Raw genomic sequence first — 16,097 nt, 5'->3', positions numbered from 1 at the left:
GAGAACAAAGGGGAGTTAGTGCAGGTGATGACCCACGGCCTGCTGCTCTGGGGATGCTGGGCTCTGCCCTCAGTGGGGTGCGTCCCTAGCTCCGAGTCCTCCCTGGCCTTGGTCGTTTGATCTCCGCAGGGTACAGGGGGGCTCTCTGGTTGCCCACCTGCTCTTCCCACCTCCGATTCTCTCCAAGACCCGGAAGCCTGGCTGTGTGATCCTTTCCCCGCTGGAGGCTGTCACTGTCCCTAAGACTGCCTCTGTGGGACTTTGTCTTCCTCTGTTCTTGTTCCTGTCCTTCCCTGCTCTCCTTCGTCCTCCTCCTCCTCCTTCTCCTCCTCCACCTCCTCCCCTAGAGATGCTCCATGTCCTTCTCCCTTCCAAGCTCCACCAGTCCTATTGTTGTCCAGGAGGGGGCCACCAAGGAAAGAGAGGAGATATCCTGGGTCCCCCGGAATCAATCCCCCGATCCATCTGTGCTGGGAGCAGCTGTCATGGGTCTGGGATTGCTGGGGAAGTGCCGGGAGAGATGGCCCACCACGTCCCCACAGCCCATGTCTGCCCAGGGACTGGGATGACCTTCCCAGTGACCTGTTTCAGGGAACGCAATGCCCTCTGTTTCCCTAAGTGTTACAGAGGTTGAATGGAGACAGGAGCATGGGAAATTGTGCAGGCGCCCTCAGCTGTTCAGGGCTGGAAAACGTCCAGCGGTGTGGTTACTGAAACACAGGATTCCTGCCGGTGCTCCTGCTGAGGCTTGCCAGGAATGGACGGGATCGGGGTGTGTGTAGGGCCCTGGGCAGGCCTGAGGAATGTTTGCCGTTTGGGCATGCCTAGGGAGTGGGGAGCATGGCCAGGCCTGTGGGCCAGCGAGGTGGGTTTGTGAGAGGAACCATGACTCCCTGGCCCTGCTCCCAAGAGGCTCTGTGCTATGCTTCGACGCCAGCTAGTGAGAGGTAGAGTGGACCCGGGGCAGCAAGTGTGTGAAGCAGGTCCAGCAGCCCCTTCACACAGGCCCGGGGGACCGTGGCCCATGACAGGGGTTCTCCAGGGCAGCTGCATGGGGGCATCCCACCCTTGGGAACACGTCCCCAGGTCAGACTCGGCTGGGGTGTGAAGGCTGGCAGAAGCTCCGATTTACGGGAGCCTGTGTAGTGAACCCAGGGGAAGTACGCTTTCCCTTCTGCAGCTCTGGGCGTCCCCTTGAAGTACAGCAGCTTGGAGAGAACCAGGATGGTGTGGTAGTGGAGGTTATGAGGGAGAGAATTTAGACCTGTCTTACACCTCCTGGCTCAGACCAGAACGGAGTGTCGCGTAGTGTCTCTTGCCCAGGAGAGTGCGGTCGGGGCCCGTGCCAAGAATGATGCAGAATCTCTTGTGCACCATTCCCGAGAGGCCATGAGCAAAGAGGCCAAGCTTTGACGTGTGGCATTGGCCAAGGGAGGCACGAGCAGCTTTGATGGGAAAGATCCTTCAAGGAGCTGCGCAAGGAGTCGAGTGGTGATGACAAACCCAGCCTACCCTAAAGGCCCGTGGACACCTCGTCTGTTCTTTTCATCCTGAGACCGTGACATGAGCAAATCATGCCTGTGCCAGAGCATCGCTTTCCTTGGTGGTTTTTTGACCCACCTTCTTCCTTCTCCAGAGTGGCAGGGGCAACCCCATGTTCCCGGGAGCCCTGTCCCAGTGTTCCCCTCCTCGGTGCCATTCCCTACCAGAAGAGACTTCGTCCTCACTGAAGGAGTAGTCCTCGATGCTCTCTATCAGTAGATCTGCAAGAACTGAAAGAGGAGCAATGCCGTTAGGAGAGAAACCACCTCACCCCTTCATCCCAGGTGCGTTGAGATGTCTCTGGGCCGTGCAGCATCTGCCTGACCCTTCTGCAGTGCTCTCAGAGGTTCACGGGGCTGGCGGAGCCGGAGCCCTTGGAGGAGACAGGGATTGGAGTTTCATGCCTTCTAATGAGACCAGGACGCTGCAGCAGTCACCTCAGTGTCAGTTCTGCATGCCCATGACCGCTGTCCCCTCCCAGCGCAACCATCAGAAACTCCAGTCGTTATGGGACTCTTGACGTGTGGCTAGTGGGAGTGAGCAACTGGACATTTTCGTTCCCTTGATGATTTCCGTGTACTGCGCTGAGATAATAAATGACTGTGTATGATGGATCCTAGACAGACTCTTTCCTGGATCACTCAGCACTAGACACCAACCAGGAGCGAGAGAGGAGGCCTGCTCTCCCGTGTATTGCTCGGGCATCAGTGGCTGGCCTGACAGGGACGTTGATCAAGGGAAGACGTTCCCGGGCTCACACACACCCACCAGGCGCTGCTGGAGGTCTTTGGACCCGAAGAGATTAAGGTGAAGCCCCAGTTCCTAGAATACGTGGGGATCGGATTCCGTGCAGCACAGATCTAAAGCATACAATGTGATGCTCTCGGGACAGAGGAGCTGCTAGAATAGATAAGGGAACCATAAAGGAACACAGCGAGCCACGACGTTTCTGAATATGAAGAAGTCGGTGGTGGGTCTCTAGAAGCTGACCTTCCAATACCTTGGATGACTCCCCTGAGCCAACAGGAGGGTGCTGGCATACAAATAGGCAGGGGCACCTGGGAGCGGAAGAGAAATGCCCAAGGAAATGCGCTCATGTTGGCATCACGATGCTTCCTTCCCCCAAGAGGACCGCCCAGGAAAAGCATCCTCTTCTGAAACAGTGAACAGAGTGAAAAGGCAGCCCACAGATTGGAGACACCCTTGGCAATCCTTATTTCAGAAAAGGTGTGTTCACTGACAAAAAGGAAGAACAACAAAGAAAACCAACCAAACAAAAGAAGACCGGGATTTCACCAAATGAAAGAATCGAGAAAAAGACTGGAATAGTCCGTGCTGCAAAGGGAACGAAATGACTCGGCCAGTCAGACAGACATCGTATGAAAAGATGCTCAACGTAAGGCATCGTGAGGGCAATGCGAATCCAAAGGATGCTGAGCTGTGGCATTGTCAGTTAGGGTGGCGAGGACCCAAACCAGGAATTCAAACCCAGGACCCATGTTGGAAGGAGGCAGAAAATTAGAGACTTTGTATGCAATTCATGGAATGCAGACTGGTGCAACTACCCTGGAAAAGCCCGTTGAGTGTCCTCGGAGAGCAGCAGAAAAGGTACTCCCGTGGATCCGCGCATGCGAGTGAGAAAAAGAGATGTTGGAAAATCAGATTCTGTTCCAATACATGTTTCTCATGAGAGAAAGTCTTGTTGGCTGCCAAAGAACCCTGAAACCCTGATTTGGCTCTGTTTCCATTCCCAGGCACTGAACTCCCTTGAGTTGTCTCTTGGCCCAATCCTTCCGAATCTAACAAGGCCCTTTTGCATGGACAGATGGCCAGCGAAACGGGTGATGATTGTTTTGTCACACCTGTTGAGGTTTGAGGTTCTCTTTGGCCACGTTGCGATGCACAGAGCACCCTTCGTTCCTGCATGGAGGGGGCCCAGGTGCCCCCAGTGATGCTCAGTCCCTGAAGACCACCTCATTCCCCCTTGGATAGGACACCTTTTGGACCCACCTCCAAGATCCCCAGCAAGGACCAGTGGTGGGTGTGGGATTTCCCTGGGAGAAGGCCAGTTGCATTCTTAGACACAGTATCTGCAGGGAAATGGTAGATCTCCATGGAGAAACATGGAGTGAATTGGCCCCATCTGTTCCCTGGCCACTACCCCTTTGTGCGGGTCATCCCCGTACGGGCTGTTGTACGCGGCTGCCCCGGAAGCCACCTGCAGAAGGGAGGAAGTGTGTCCCCGCACTCAGTGTTTCTGATGAGGTTGGGAAGACGCATCGTCGGGCCTCTGATGCAGAGATGTGTGTGTGTGAGTGCAGTGTCAAGGGGGGTGCTGTGACCATTCTTGCCCAAGACCTAGCTTGGCGGGAGAGCACCATGGACACTGACTCAGTAACAGGGATTGGAGAAGACACACTTGTGTCTTTGGGGCACAGTCTAGCCCTTTCTAGTTAGTGACGGGATTTGTTTTCTGGGGGAATTGATGTGTATTTGCAAGGAAAGAACACCTCTTTCAATTGTAGGTGTTGTAGAGTTTTCCCATGAATGGACGTTCCTGACGTGACAGTGATGGGAAACATCCCTGAGAACGCGGACACCATTAATCGCCATTTTGAGGGGACCAGACACGTTCGAGAGCGCACAGCATTCATCCACCTGACACACACACACAACCCCTGCGAATCACAGCACATAGATTCCCATGGAAACAGACCTTGTGCCCAGCACCCGATCCTACAGCACCTAAGAGCAGCACGGTAGCTTCCAGGGCCAGGGTCACGAGGCCTCGGGTCTCGGTCCGGAACATGACCCTTAGTCTCGTTGCAACAGGATCTGGATTCTGGGTAGCTCTCAAGATGGAGCCTGCAAGGAGGCCCCACCTTGCCCATTGTCCAGGTTGCTCAAAAGCAATGAGTGACTCTAGAGGACAGCATACTTACCATGCTCCCTTTCCAGCAGGGCCACCTGTGATTTCAGAAAAGAAAACATGATGAACATCAAGTCCTGCCTCGTCCTGTGTGCACAGTTCTTTTGGTCTCTTGGTGATGGGCAGGGTCATGGGCAGTGATATGGAATCCACCTAGAGGTCGCATGCCCTGGGTCCATTAGGTGGCACGGCGGTGTTAGTAGCACCCGTGAAAAAGCTAAGGACCCTGTGGACTGTAACCGAACCTGCTGTTTCCTTCAGGGTCTTTGAAATGGGGTGTCCCTGGCTAAGAGTCGCTCCCTCAAGAATCTCCCCACCAAGGACATTGTACGTGCTGAGGTGTTCGGATCTGATTGCGAGTATCAGAGAAACAAGGGATGCTGTACCTCACCTGAAGGAAGGCTAACTTACCACCTTGGTGAAAAATGGGACCTCTCCTTCTGTGCTGTCCACGTCAAGGTCATCAAACAGACTATCGAGGGGATCTAGGTGGATACACACAGAGAGTGTCGGGACCCCGATGGGACTCTTCGGGAATCGCTCGGGGAGCTTTGCTTGGCGTGCACGTGTGGACAAGTGTGTGGAAGTGGGGAGCTCATCAGTATGGACTGAGCTGCAGTGGGCCCTTCCTGGATGGAGGATGAAAGGTCCTGGAGAGGAGCAGGGATGTGAATAGAAACTCTGGCTCCTGTTGGAGCTACAGGGCCTAGGTTGGCTGTGAAATAGTCCATCTCCAAGGCACACCTACTGCCTGCCCCCAAACCTGCACCACCTAAGAGCAGCGCAGTAGTTTTCTGGGGACAGGGCCATGAGGCCACGGGTCTTTTCCCCAGAAAATCCCTTTCTGTTACTCCGACCCTTCTTCTCAGTCCCGCCGGATCTGGAATCAGGGTGGTTCTTGTGGTGGAGCCTGTGAGGAAGCCCCGACCTTTGCCCTTTTCCAGGTTTTGCAAACAAGTGAGTGACTCTAGAGTACAGAATACTTACCGCCATCCTCTTCCAGCAGGGACACCTGTGATTTCAGAAAAGAAAAGAGTATGAACATCAAATCAGGCTTTGTCCTGTTTGCATGGCTCTTTTGTTCCCTGGGGGATGGGAGGAAGCCCGATGCGGAAGTGTGCTAGAGGCCCGTGAGCCACAAAGTGTGACGAGAGCAAAATGAGTCCTCCGCAGATGCGCCCAGTCTTCCTAGAGGTCCCACGTTCCAGGTCCCACTGGACAAAATAGGTGGTAAGGAGGAATAGCTGCTACCCGTACCAAAGCTCCCTGCCCTCCAGATGGTAGGTGATCCTGCTGTGGTTGTCCCCAGCCCCCCTGCAATGCCTTCGGGGTTAGGTCGCATTTGGTAACAGATTCTCTCTCAAACTTCTCCCTACCCTGTCAATGGTGCATGCTGATATTTTTTTTATGTGACCTTGATTTAAAAAGCCAGAAGAGTTTTGTGTCTCCCCCAAAGAAAGGCCAGCGTACCACTCTGGTGTAAAACGGGGCGTCTTCCTCATTCTTTCCTGTTGAACGCTCACCCGCCTGTCCATCCAGCCAAGCTAGGGAGAGATCCACAGAATGGTCAGTCCACTGGTGGGGCTCGGCAGGAAGAGCTCAGGGAGTTTCGCTTGGGGTGGGCGTGCCCGGGAGTGTATGGCATGGGTATGGACTGAGCAAGCTGCTGTTGCATCGAGAGAGGTCAGGGCAAGGAGCAGGAACGGAGGGAGAAATATTGACTCTGAACTTGAGCTACAGGGAGTGGAATCAGGGTGACCTCTTCAAGCAGAAAGGGTAAACACTAAGAGACACATTCCGTACTGACACGCAAGTTCCTCCAACCAGCGCCTGTGTCATGGTCATGGTCAAGACCGTTTCTTGGCTGCTCCCACCTACCTCTTGCCTCTTCTAGGAGATTGTATTTCTGCAGAAGAACACTGTGTGGCAGGGTTGCATGCAATGCAAGCACAAGTACCCTATAGGTTTCTATTTGTCCCTGAGTCATGCAGGGTCAGGAAAACCAAAGACCCAGGATTTCTACGTACTGACATCTGACCATTCCAACAGAGTCCCCATCCGCAAAGTGCTGATTCTTCCCAGTCTTTCTTTTCCTGTGGCCTGTGGGTGTGTCCTTGGAGTCCGCGGGACCCAGTTTCCCAGGACCCAGCTCCCCCAGTCAGGATCCGGCAAGTTCACGAGAGAGCGGAGGCCAGGCGAGAGAAGGGCACTCTCTAACCTGGCCATGTAGCATATTGTCAGGAAGTCGGATTGGGCCCCAAGCTAATGATGAAGCTTTCCTGGCCATTGCCATTTGCCAGTGAGCCTTCCCTCTATGTGCATTCAAGATGGGAGCGTTTTTGTAAGGCTGGTGGTGATGTTTGGGTCGACTAAAGTAGCTTCTGATTCCTTTGTGTTTTGACCCTGTCTGAGAAACGTCCCGAGCTAGGACAGATGTGGGCCCCTTTTCTCCCCATCCCTGTCTGAGGAAAGGGAATCCTGAGCAACCCTCCAGGTGGAGCTGTGGTCAGCGAGGAATGTGGTGTCCTAGCGGGGTGTGTGCAGCGGGGATGAAGGAGGTTTGGCTTTGAAACTTTGACCCGTGCCCTCAAGTCCATTCAGTGGGAGATGTCTTCTGGTGAAACGCACGCAGTCCACACACCCACATGCCCGGTCCCGTCGCATCGACCCACGCGAAAGCGAGCCCCAACCCTCCGACGCACCAAGCACACCGCCCGAATGACCTACTGGTTTGCAGGGACTGTAGCACAGGGTCCTGGGTTTCTGCAGGACACTCCGTTTGTTCAGTCCGCCCCAGCCTCTGTTCCCGGGAGGAACTCAGAAGGGGGGAAGCTCTCCAGACCAAAGGAGGAGAGAAAACCCTACCTTGTTGAGTTAGATCTGTCCCCCTAAGGGGAGTGATGGGGGTATAAGCATATGGGGTGTATCCAGTCGCCGCCTCCTGCAGTTGGAGAAAGGGAAACCCAGTGAGGATCCCCGCACCCTGTGCACACCGTGTGCACACATCTCTGTGCCCTTGGTGTGTGTCGTAAGCAAGCTATATGTGATGCGGTCATTGAGTCTGTTTTCCAGAGGAGGAGGAAATGACCTCCCGATAATGACCCCCTTGTCCTTGGCTCCGGCATGTTATGTCAAAATTCCCCCATCCATTTTCATCAGCAACTCATTCCAAAGCCATTTCCCATAGACAGAACGACCTGGTGGAAAATGCTCACAACCATCCACTGCCTAAGCAATGGTGGTGCCCGTCTCAATCGGCTGTCCGTTAATGGTATAAACTCACGGCAGGCTCTCAGCACCAAGGACATGGTCTCTCCCCTCTGGCATGTCCATGCTCAGACACTTTCATGGAAAGAGAAATCAAACACTGGCTGTCCCTCAGAAGCACAAAATGACTTTAGCGAGGTGACTGAGCGGCTCAGACATTGAAGCTTCTGCCTTCAGCTCAGGACCTGATCCTAGGGTCCTGGGATGGAGGCCCACATTGGGCACCCTGCTCGAAAGGGGAGCCCGCTTCTTCCTCTCCCTCTGCTACTCCCCCCTGCTTGCGCTCTCGTGCACTCTCTGTCTGTCTATCTGTCTCTCTCTCCCCCCCTTCTCTGTCTTTCTGTCTTTCAAATAAACAAAATCTTGAGGAACAATGAGTTTACCTGAGGGAGAGTCAGAGTTTCCTCCTCGGCCCTCAAAGTAGGTAGTAGCTCTTCCATGAGGTCATCGTGGAGAGCTAGGAGGATACAGAGGCACCATGAGGACACTGGTGAGGCTGCTCAGGAAGTAGGCGGGGAGTTTGGATGGATGAGGACAGGAGGGGAGTGTGCGCGTGCGGGGGCGCCTAGGAGGTACGGGCCGCACTGCTGCCGGGCCTTGTCCTGGTGCAGAGGGGAAGGGACGGGAGGAGAGGAGCAGGGAGGAAACGCGAAGAGGGTTCTTGTCTTTCTAGCTAAAGCGAGCCCGATCAAAGCCAAATAGCCAGTCCAGGACATGGGAAGCCTAACCTGGCTTCTGTGTGAAGACCGAGTCCCATAACCTCTCCTGACTGACGTGCCACTAAGGTGTCCCACGCTGCTGCTTTGGACATCAGCTCTGGGCCCAAGATCCCCACCTGCTGCGACTATATGCATCACGTCTGTGTAAGATCTTGCACAGCATAAAAAGCAGCCTTGCTTGCCGGGCTGCATTCAACCCTCAGGAAAGGAGCCTAGTAGTTTGCTTCACTCATCCTTTGTCTTCAGAAAATGCCATGTGCAACACTGGAGAGCACGGACATCGTAGCTTCCGTAAACAGCCGGCACCGTCGATGAGTGTGATAGATTCCTTCCACTGTTCTTGAGCTGTCCCGTGTATGTGTGTGTGTGTGTGTGTGTTTCCCCTGAAGACAGTGGCTGTCCGAACCCTCCCAGGTGTTCTGACCAGTGGGAAGTTGCTTACACAGAGCAGTCTGGGAGTGTGTGCTGATCGGCTGTAGGCCTGCTTTGCAGGAGATTTGCTCCGGGGATGTGGGTCCAAAGCTTCCACCCAAGCTTCACCTTGATTTCCTATTGGCCAGTGGTGTTTGAGTGTGTGCTTAGAGAATTTGAACCTTCCTGAGGCTTAGGGAAATCTTATCAAGTACAGTCAATTCCCTCCGTGAAGCTTTTCTGCCATTGGTCGGTCGTGTGTACACACTGAGACCGGCTATGACCGATGTTGCCCTGTTCTGTCCTCCACGGGTCCACACGCTTTCCAGCCATGTGGGCTTGAGCAGGAGGATGTGGCTTTTCTCTGTGCACTTGACTCCAGGGACCAGCCTGTAATCTTTAAGGTGGGCTTCTAAGCTTTCCCTGGCTTCTGTGTCCATGAAAGCCACTGTGTTATGTTGGGTCCTTTCGGGGACCATCATAGAATCTAGGTATTTGGCTGTGTGCACAGATGCTGATGGCCCTTTGCTAGCTAGCACCCATGGTACAGCATGTCCCCCTGGCTGAGGGACTAACACAGGTGGGTAGGCCAGAGCAACTTTCAGATTGGAACCTGAGCTCCAATCTTGGCTTTCCAAGTAGGAGGTCAAGGGTTTGGACCCTTCATCTCCGCACCATGCCCATCCCAGGAAATCAGAGGGAAACATCCTCCAGGTATAGCTGTGGGGAGTAGGGGAAGGAGTATGTAAAGTGTGCCAGGGTGATGAGAGAGTTTTGGAAGGGGGACACTGTGATTGTGATGGAAGTGTGAGAAAGATCACCTGGGAAAGGCACACAATTGTGTTCCCAAGCATAACGCATGGGGACACACACACACACACCCCCACGCACACCCCCACGCACACAGGGCCTTCATCCCACGTGCACACAGATCACCCCTTCCCTATGTACGAGTTCTTCCAGGCCCTGTTTGACGTGGTGACCGTGCCTCACCGGACAGTCTCGGTCAGTATCCCCCAACCCCCGTTCCTTGTTGGAACCCAGAATCAGGGGGCAGGCTTCTTTGTACTCTAGATTTCCTCCCAGAGCCCGATGGTCTTAAATACGTACAGCTGTCCTTGCTCCCAGCGTCTACCTGCGATTGGGGAAAAGGAAATACAGTGAGGATCCCAGCATCCTGTCTTGTTGGGCCAGCTCTTTGGTTTGGGGAGGACTTCAGGCAGTTAATTGGATGAGGTCCCGTGGTTGAGTCCATGTCCTCCCACCTGAGTTCAAGAGGACCATTTGAATGATGCTGGAGCATCATTCAATCTCCGAAGTCCATACTGATCAACAGACAGAATGTTCTCTTTCAAGGAGAAACCTTTTCTGCTGAAGAAGGTGTTTGATCCCATGGAGTTTGTAACTGAGGCTGTCCTGTGTCCTCACCCTTTTTGGGGCCACTGTGTGTAAGAGGTCAGACCCAGCATTCCTCCACGAGGGGAGACTGCTGCCCCTTCCCCTGGGAGTTAAAGTGCCAGATGTTCATCAAACTCCACTGATGGAAGAAATCAAGGAAGCACCATTTGTGTCTCTGAGAAATCAGAGAGGCGAGCTTACCTCAGGGAGAGTTGGGGGACCTTCTTTTGTCCAGCTCCTAGGAAGGTCCTTGGACTGGCCCTCCACAGGGTCTAGGAGAACAGAGAGGAGCTGTCAGGACATTGGCTGCGCTACTCAGGAACGACTTGGGGAGTTAAGTCTGCTGGATGTGGATGCGGGGCCAGAGGGAATGGACGTGAAGGGTGACCAAGCAAGGCCTGACTTGCCAGTGGGCCAACAGTGGTGGACAAAGTGGTGGATGCAGTACACAGTGGCGTACGCAGAACGCAGTGGTGTACACAGAAACACAGAGGAGGGGAGCAGGATGGAAAAGCGAAATGGAGCCTTGGCTTTCTAACGGAGGGGATGTCATCAGTGGGAACTCTCAGCGTCTGTCTGGGAAACACTCAAGGCACCCTGGGTTTCAGGGCGCAGTCCCCTGAGCCCTCCTACCCACTGTGCAGCCAAGCCAGCTTGCCACTTCTTCAGCTGGTCATGGGGCCTGTTCAGCTGTCTCCCCTGCACCTCTGCTGTGTGACCCTATTGCTCCTCTATCGTGCCTTGGAGTAGTGGGTTTTTCCGTGATGGAATCTAAGTACTGGGGACGGGTTATATTTGTTAGTGTGTGTCCGTTCAGTGACACTGCTGACATCTGTGATGCTTTGTAGACTGCACTGCCATCTATGGGGAAAACGTTGCCATCCTATCTCATGGCACCTCTGTACCCATGACGACATTACCGGCCCTCCCCGTTTCCTCCCTCCACTGTCCCTTCCACTTTCTGGGTCTACGAATGTCCCTACTGGAGTGTCCTCAAAGCCTGGGATCGTGTAATGTACCTCTTTCCTTGTGTGCTTGCTTTCAAAATGCGTGTTAAGTTTCCAGGTTCCGTCTGTTTCGTAAAATATTGGAAACCTTAGTTTCTTCTTACGCCTGAATTGCACTCTATGATGTGTATGGATGCCACTGAATGTGTTCTTTCCTCCCGTGATGGATTTGGGGGCAGTGCCTCTCTGGGGCTATTGGGAACCCAACTGTGTGAGACATTAGTGCACAGATTTCTGTCTGTTTCCAGAATGAGAAGACGTCACCGAATGCATTGGCCCCATTTGTAGAACGGTAACCACGTGGAATGTACTGGGTACTTGAGTTCCCCAAATGTGGTGAGGTCGTTCTGTTCCTTTTAAGATACGTAGCACACCCATGTAAGATGTGGCTAATGGGCGGATGTGAAGGGGGGATATCATGAAACCTCCTGTCGTATTCTGTTCCATTTTTCTGTTCAGCGTTCCTGGCAAAAAACATAGTCTCTTCCTTCCTACACATCTAAGAACCATGTTTCCTGGCGAGACCTATAGGGACCTGTGTGTTCCAGAAAGACCTAAGATCCATCCCTTCAGCTACTAGACACTTTTTTCCTGTGCCCCTTGGATCCAGTTTGAATGAGGATCTCATCGTGACTTGTGGACTTAAAAGGGGACGGACGGACGGCATAGAGGGAAATGGCTACCAGTGAAATCAGAGGACAGTGTGTCTCAGCAGTTTTAAAAGCTTAGGTCTGTGCTACTGAATGACAAAATGCGTCTCTAATCAACGTAATGAGTCAATCCCCAAGGTACCTTCCTCGGGGTCCTCAATGGTGAAGACCTCATTGTGGAGGGAGAACCGGACTCTCTTCTTGCTGTGGCATTGTGGAGGGGGCGGCGTGGGTGGGGGAGTCTCCACATCCTCCAGGAGACACTCCCCACAGATTTCTGGGAGACACACAGAAATAGAGAACAGTGTCGGCACCTTGTCGTCAGGAGCCCATAGGGGGATTGGAAGTCCATTCCTTCTAGTCCATCCGTCTCCTGCCCCTACTCGCCAGCTGCCCAGCAGGCATTCCTCCCTCCAGGTGGGACTTAGGAAGGGGTCACCATGTGCTGTGCTCTGAATTCCGCCCCCTCCCACACCCACAGGTTCCGTATGGAGCAGAGACAGGACAGAAAAGCACGCAACAGAGCGCCGTGAGCACGCGTGATAGCCTCGGTCACATCCACTGAGCAGCCACACCTACCCGAGAGTGTTCCCCAGAACCCTCTGTGCCCTGTTTCCCTACCCTCCGGCCTAGACGTTAGTGTGCCACCACGGTGTCCCAAGGGATTGAGTCCAAGGAGTGCCTGGGACCTAGGGGAGGACTGGATGCTTCCCAGCCGCTCGGCAGGTGTTGAGGAAGGGACCACCTAGGGACTCAGCTAGACAGCTGGCTGTGGGTAAAGCCACAGTGGAGGACAGTGGAGGGGCCTGAAATATAGGGTGCCGAAGGGACTGTCCAGAGTTGCCACCCTGATGAAGGATGGATCTGGGACAGGAAAGTCGTTGTTTCCCTGTGGCCGGAGATCCCCGAGCCCCTGACACCAACCCACGGGCCCTGCTAAAAGGTCCTGAAGCCCTGAACCAAGAGCTGCCCTCACAGTCTCAAATCCCTCTATGCCAGGGTTTCTGTAGGGGAGAGCGAGGGCCACGAGACCAGCCTCAGTCCTCACTCACCTCTGTGTTTGGTGCCCTGACATCAACTAAGTGGTGGTTTCTGCCCAGTGGGGCCCTAGTGAAGGACCAGGAACGGGTAGCTTGAGCCACGTTCCCTCACCTCTCTGCAAGGTCAGCCCAGTCGCCCAAGGCCGTCCTGAAGGCCATTTGAAACCCAGGCTCCTGGGGTTCTGCTTGGCTCCCAAGCTGATTCAAACTCCCAACGGTCGCATAGGACCTGGCCGAGAACTCGCTTGCCTTGAGCTTGCCAGTCCCGAGGAGCAGTCGACATGTAGGTGGCCATGTGGGCTGGGAGTGGTTGGTTTCAGGAAGGAGACGGATGATGCTGAGTGGCCCACTCTTGCCGTGCGGACTGCTCTGAGGAGGCTGGATGGAAGTGAGGCTACCCTGACTGGCGTGAGTCCCTCCCTGCTCTCTCATTCTTCGCCAGCATCCCCTGTCTACTCTCAGGTCTCTTGATCCCCTCTGGAGACTGTAGGTTTAGCAGACAGTCTCCTGTCTCCCTCCCTAGGCCGGGCCTGGAGAACCCAGCCCAGCAGTACCTTTGAGAGCAGCAGACAGTCCACTGTGCAGCTGCCGTGTGTTCTGTCCACCCACCCGGTGGCACAGCCCGTTCCCGTGCACTCCCAGGCATCAAGCAGACGGCCCGGAAAACCCTGCACATCAACCCATGAGACCACCCCGCTATCCTCCAGTGTCTCTCCTTCTAAGAACAGCTGCATTTCGACCTCTGACCTTTCCTCTCCGATTTTGTCATGTCCATCAAGAAGAGGAGACCGGCAATTCCTTCCCCTCAAATGTGGTGCCTGGGTCGCACCAAGATTCTCCTGATGCAGGGACAGCAGTGTGGCATGTGACCTGTGTGTTGTCCCTGTAGGACTGTGTCCGAAATGGGCATTCAAAAAGAGTAAGGTTTTCTGAACATCGAAGCGGTTTAAGGAAGGCAGCTTCCCCACGAAATCCCAATGAAATCACCCAGACAAATGAACAAACACAGGCATCCAACCAGGAGGGGGAATCAGAGGGTGGAGAGGAAAAGCCAAAGAGAAGAAGCCAATCTCTGTGAAAGGGAGGCAGCCAGCTCCAGAGAAGAGAATTGAGAAAATCGATAGGCACATACCCGTACAACAGCAGTTAAGGTTCCCCATCGTGGGGACTGTTAGTCCTGTTCACCCAACCGTCAGGGGCTCGGCTCACAGAGTGACAGTTGAAATGGAACGTCGGATGCGTGTCATCAGGTCACCGTGGCGATGGCTCATGACAGAACTCTGAGGGTGTCATGGAGGGAAGGGGGTGGGGGAGTGGTCGATGGATGATGGGCAATTAAGGCACTTGTTGTGGTCAGCTCTGAGTGGTGGAGAGAAGTGATGAGTCCCTGAGTTGTGCTGCAGAATGCAATACTGCGCTGTACGTTAACTACCTGCATTTTTGGACATTAAAAAAAGGATACTCCTGAGGGCACCTAGGACACTGAAATGTTCATTATCCTATCTGCTACTCTGGAAAACTCCTATTTATACGAGATTGTTTCACAAAGTCTCTCCAGGAGTTCTTGGGTGGCTCAGTGGGTTAAGTATTGGCCATCGGCTCAGGTCCTGCTCTTGGAGTCCGGGATCAATCCTAGCATCAGGCTCCCTGCTCATATGGCTCATATGTATAGACGAGAATGAGTTAGGAGTAGGTTACATAAGTTTCTTAGGCATTAATGCTGCAATCAAGGTGTTGCTTGGGGCTCCTTATCTAAGGCTTGGTTGGGTTCCCATCTGTACATATGTGGCAGAATTTCTTTCTGGACAGCCGTAGGAGTCACAGTAGCTTGTTTCTTCTTTGAGGGTCAGAAGAAGAAGGGTCTCTGATATCTTACGTTCCTTAAAAGCCTCACATGTGGGACGCCTGGGTGGCTCAGTTGGTTAACTGTCTGCCTTTGGCTCAGGTCATAATCCTGGGGTCCTGAGATCAAGTCCCATGTTGGGCTCCTTGCCCCTCACCCTGCTCGTGTGCTCATGCGCTCTCTTTCTCTCTCTCTCTCTCAAATAAATAAAATATTTAAGATAAATTAATAAAAGACTCACATGATTAGGTCAGGCCCACCCAAGTAAATCTTCCTTTTAGACCAAAGTCAACTGATTAAAGGATCTCATTTATACTTGCAAAATCTGTTTTGCCGTAGAATGTATCACAATCACAGGGACTTAAGTCTCTTCCATTTAAGAGGAGTTTATGTCACGTTGTTGGATCCATTGGAGGTCGTCATCTTAGATTCTGCTTATATAATTAGTGTGAGTTTATCCATTCTGTTTTCCAAGGTAGTTTTGGTTATTCTTGGCCATTCAAGTTTCTATGTAAGTCTGAGAGTAAAGTTATCAGTTTCCACAAAAAAAAATCTGCTAAGATTTTAATTCTGATTGTCTTGAATCTATAGGCCAATTTGTGGAGAAATGAGATATTTTTGTAATATATAAGTTGTCCAAGCCATGAATATAGTGTATTCATTTGCTTAGGTATTCTTTGTTTTTTGTTTTCTCAATAATACCTTATACATTTCTGGAAAATAGTCTTGTTTTTCCTAGTAACCAATTTTTAGTGTATGACATGAACACTGATTAGCTGTTTGTTTTGATAACCTGGGAATGATATGTCTCTGTTTCTTCTTGCTGTATTTTCCACAGTGGTCATTTTATAAATGGGTGGTATAAAAGCTATGAACTGTATAAGACAGTCAGTTCAGTTATGGGAAGAAAATACTTGGGTATCTCCCTAGATTTATTGTAATCCATAAAGAGAAGAATGAAGAAATCTAGTAAAAATAATAGTGAAAAAATAATAGTGAGTTAGGAAAAATAACAGTAATGGAATTTAATATATAAATTGACATTGTAAGTTTACTGTTTATAAAAAAGGGTTTCCTAAAAAAAAAAAAAAAAAAAAAAAAAAAAGAAAGAAAAAAAAAGAAAAAGGTTTTCTACATGGAACAGTAACCAAACATTTTGGACACCCCGTCCTACAGGAGTTATGTTCAGAATTATTAAATAGCATTTTCCCTGAAGACGACTGTAGCTCTTTATGTGAACATAGTCCCAGCAGTCCTTTCCTGTGTGTTCACTGACTCCTTTAACTACATT

At 52.3% G+C, this 16,097-nt stretch overlaps 1 protein-coding gene across 2 annotated transcripts; it reads right to left on the bottom strand.

Annotated features, from left to right (window-relative positions):
- Positions 1-1,709: 1,709 nt before the first annotated feature.
- On the bottom strand, positions 1,710-14,207 carry LOC123394130. 2 transcript variants are annotated; one of them, XR_006608894.1, is made up of 10 exons: positions 14,096-14,207; positions 12,066-12,200; positions 10,468-10,538; positions 9,979-10,003; positions 8,122-8,195; positions 5,942-7,412; positions 5,459-5,483; positions 4,883-4,956; positions 4,485-4,509; positions 1,710-1,772 (listed from the first exon to the last, which is right to left on the bottom strand). XR_006608894.1 is itself a non-coding variant. In XM_045087807.1 (6 exons), the coding sequence occupies exons 1-6, from the start codon at positions 14,121-14,123 to the stop codon at positions 7,059-7,061; spliced, it is 687 nt and encodes a 228-aa protein (XP_044943742.1). In that variant the 5' UTR covers positions 14,124-14,207; the 3' UTR covers positions 5,904-7,058. The 2 variants fall into 2 exon arrangements, 1 of the variants encoding a protein (XP_044943742.1); XM_045087807.1 differs by lacking the exons at positions 1,710-1,772; positions 4,485-4,509; positions 4,883-4,956; positions 5,459-5,483 and having other exon boundaries at positions 5,904-7,412.
- Between the last annotated feature and the right edge of the window lie 1,890 nt (positions 14,208-16,097).

The sequence above is a fragment of the Mustela putorius genome, unplaced genomic scaffold, assembly GCF_011764305.1.
Source record: "Mustela putorius furo isolate JIRA1106 unplaced genomic scaffold, ASM1176430v1.1 tig00001533_pilon_pilon_pilon, whole genome shotgun sequence".
Lineage (NCBI taxonomy): Eukaryota > Metazoa > Chordata > Mammalia > Carnivora > Mustelidae > Mustela > Mustela putorius.
Note: the sequence above shows the minus strand (reverse complement) of the source record. Positions and strands in the feature narration are given on the sequence as shown.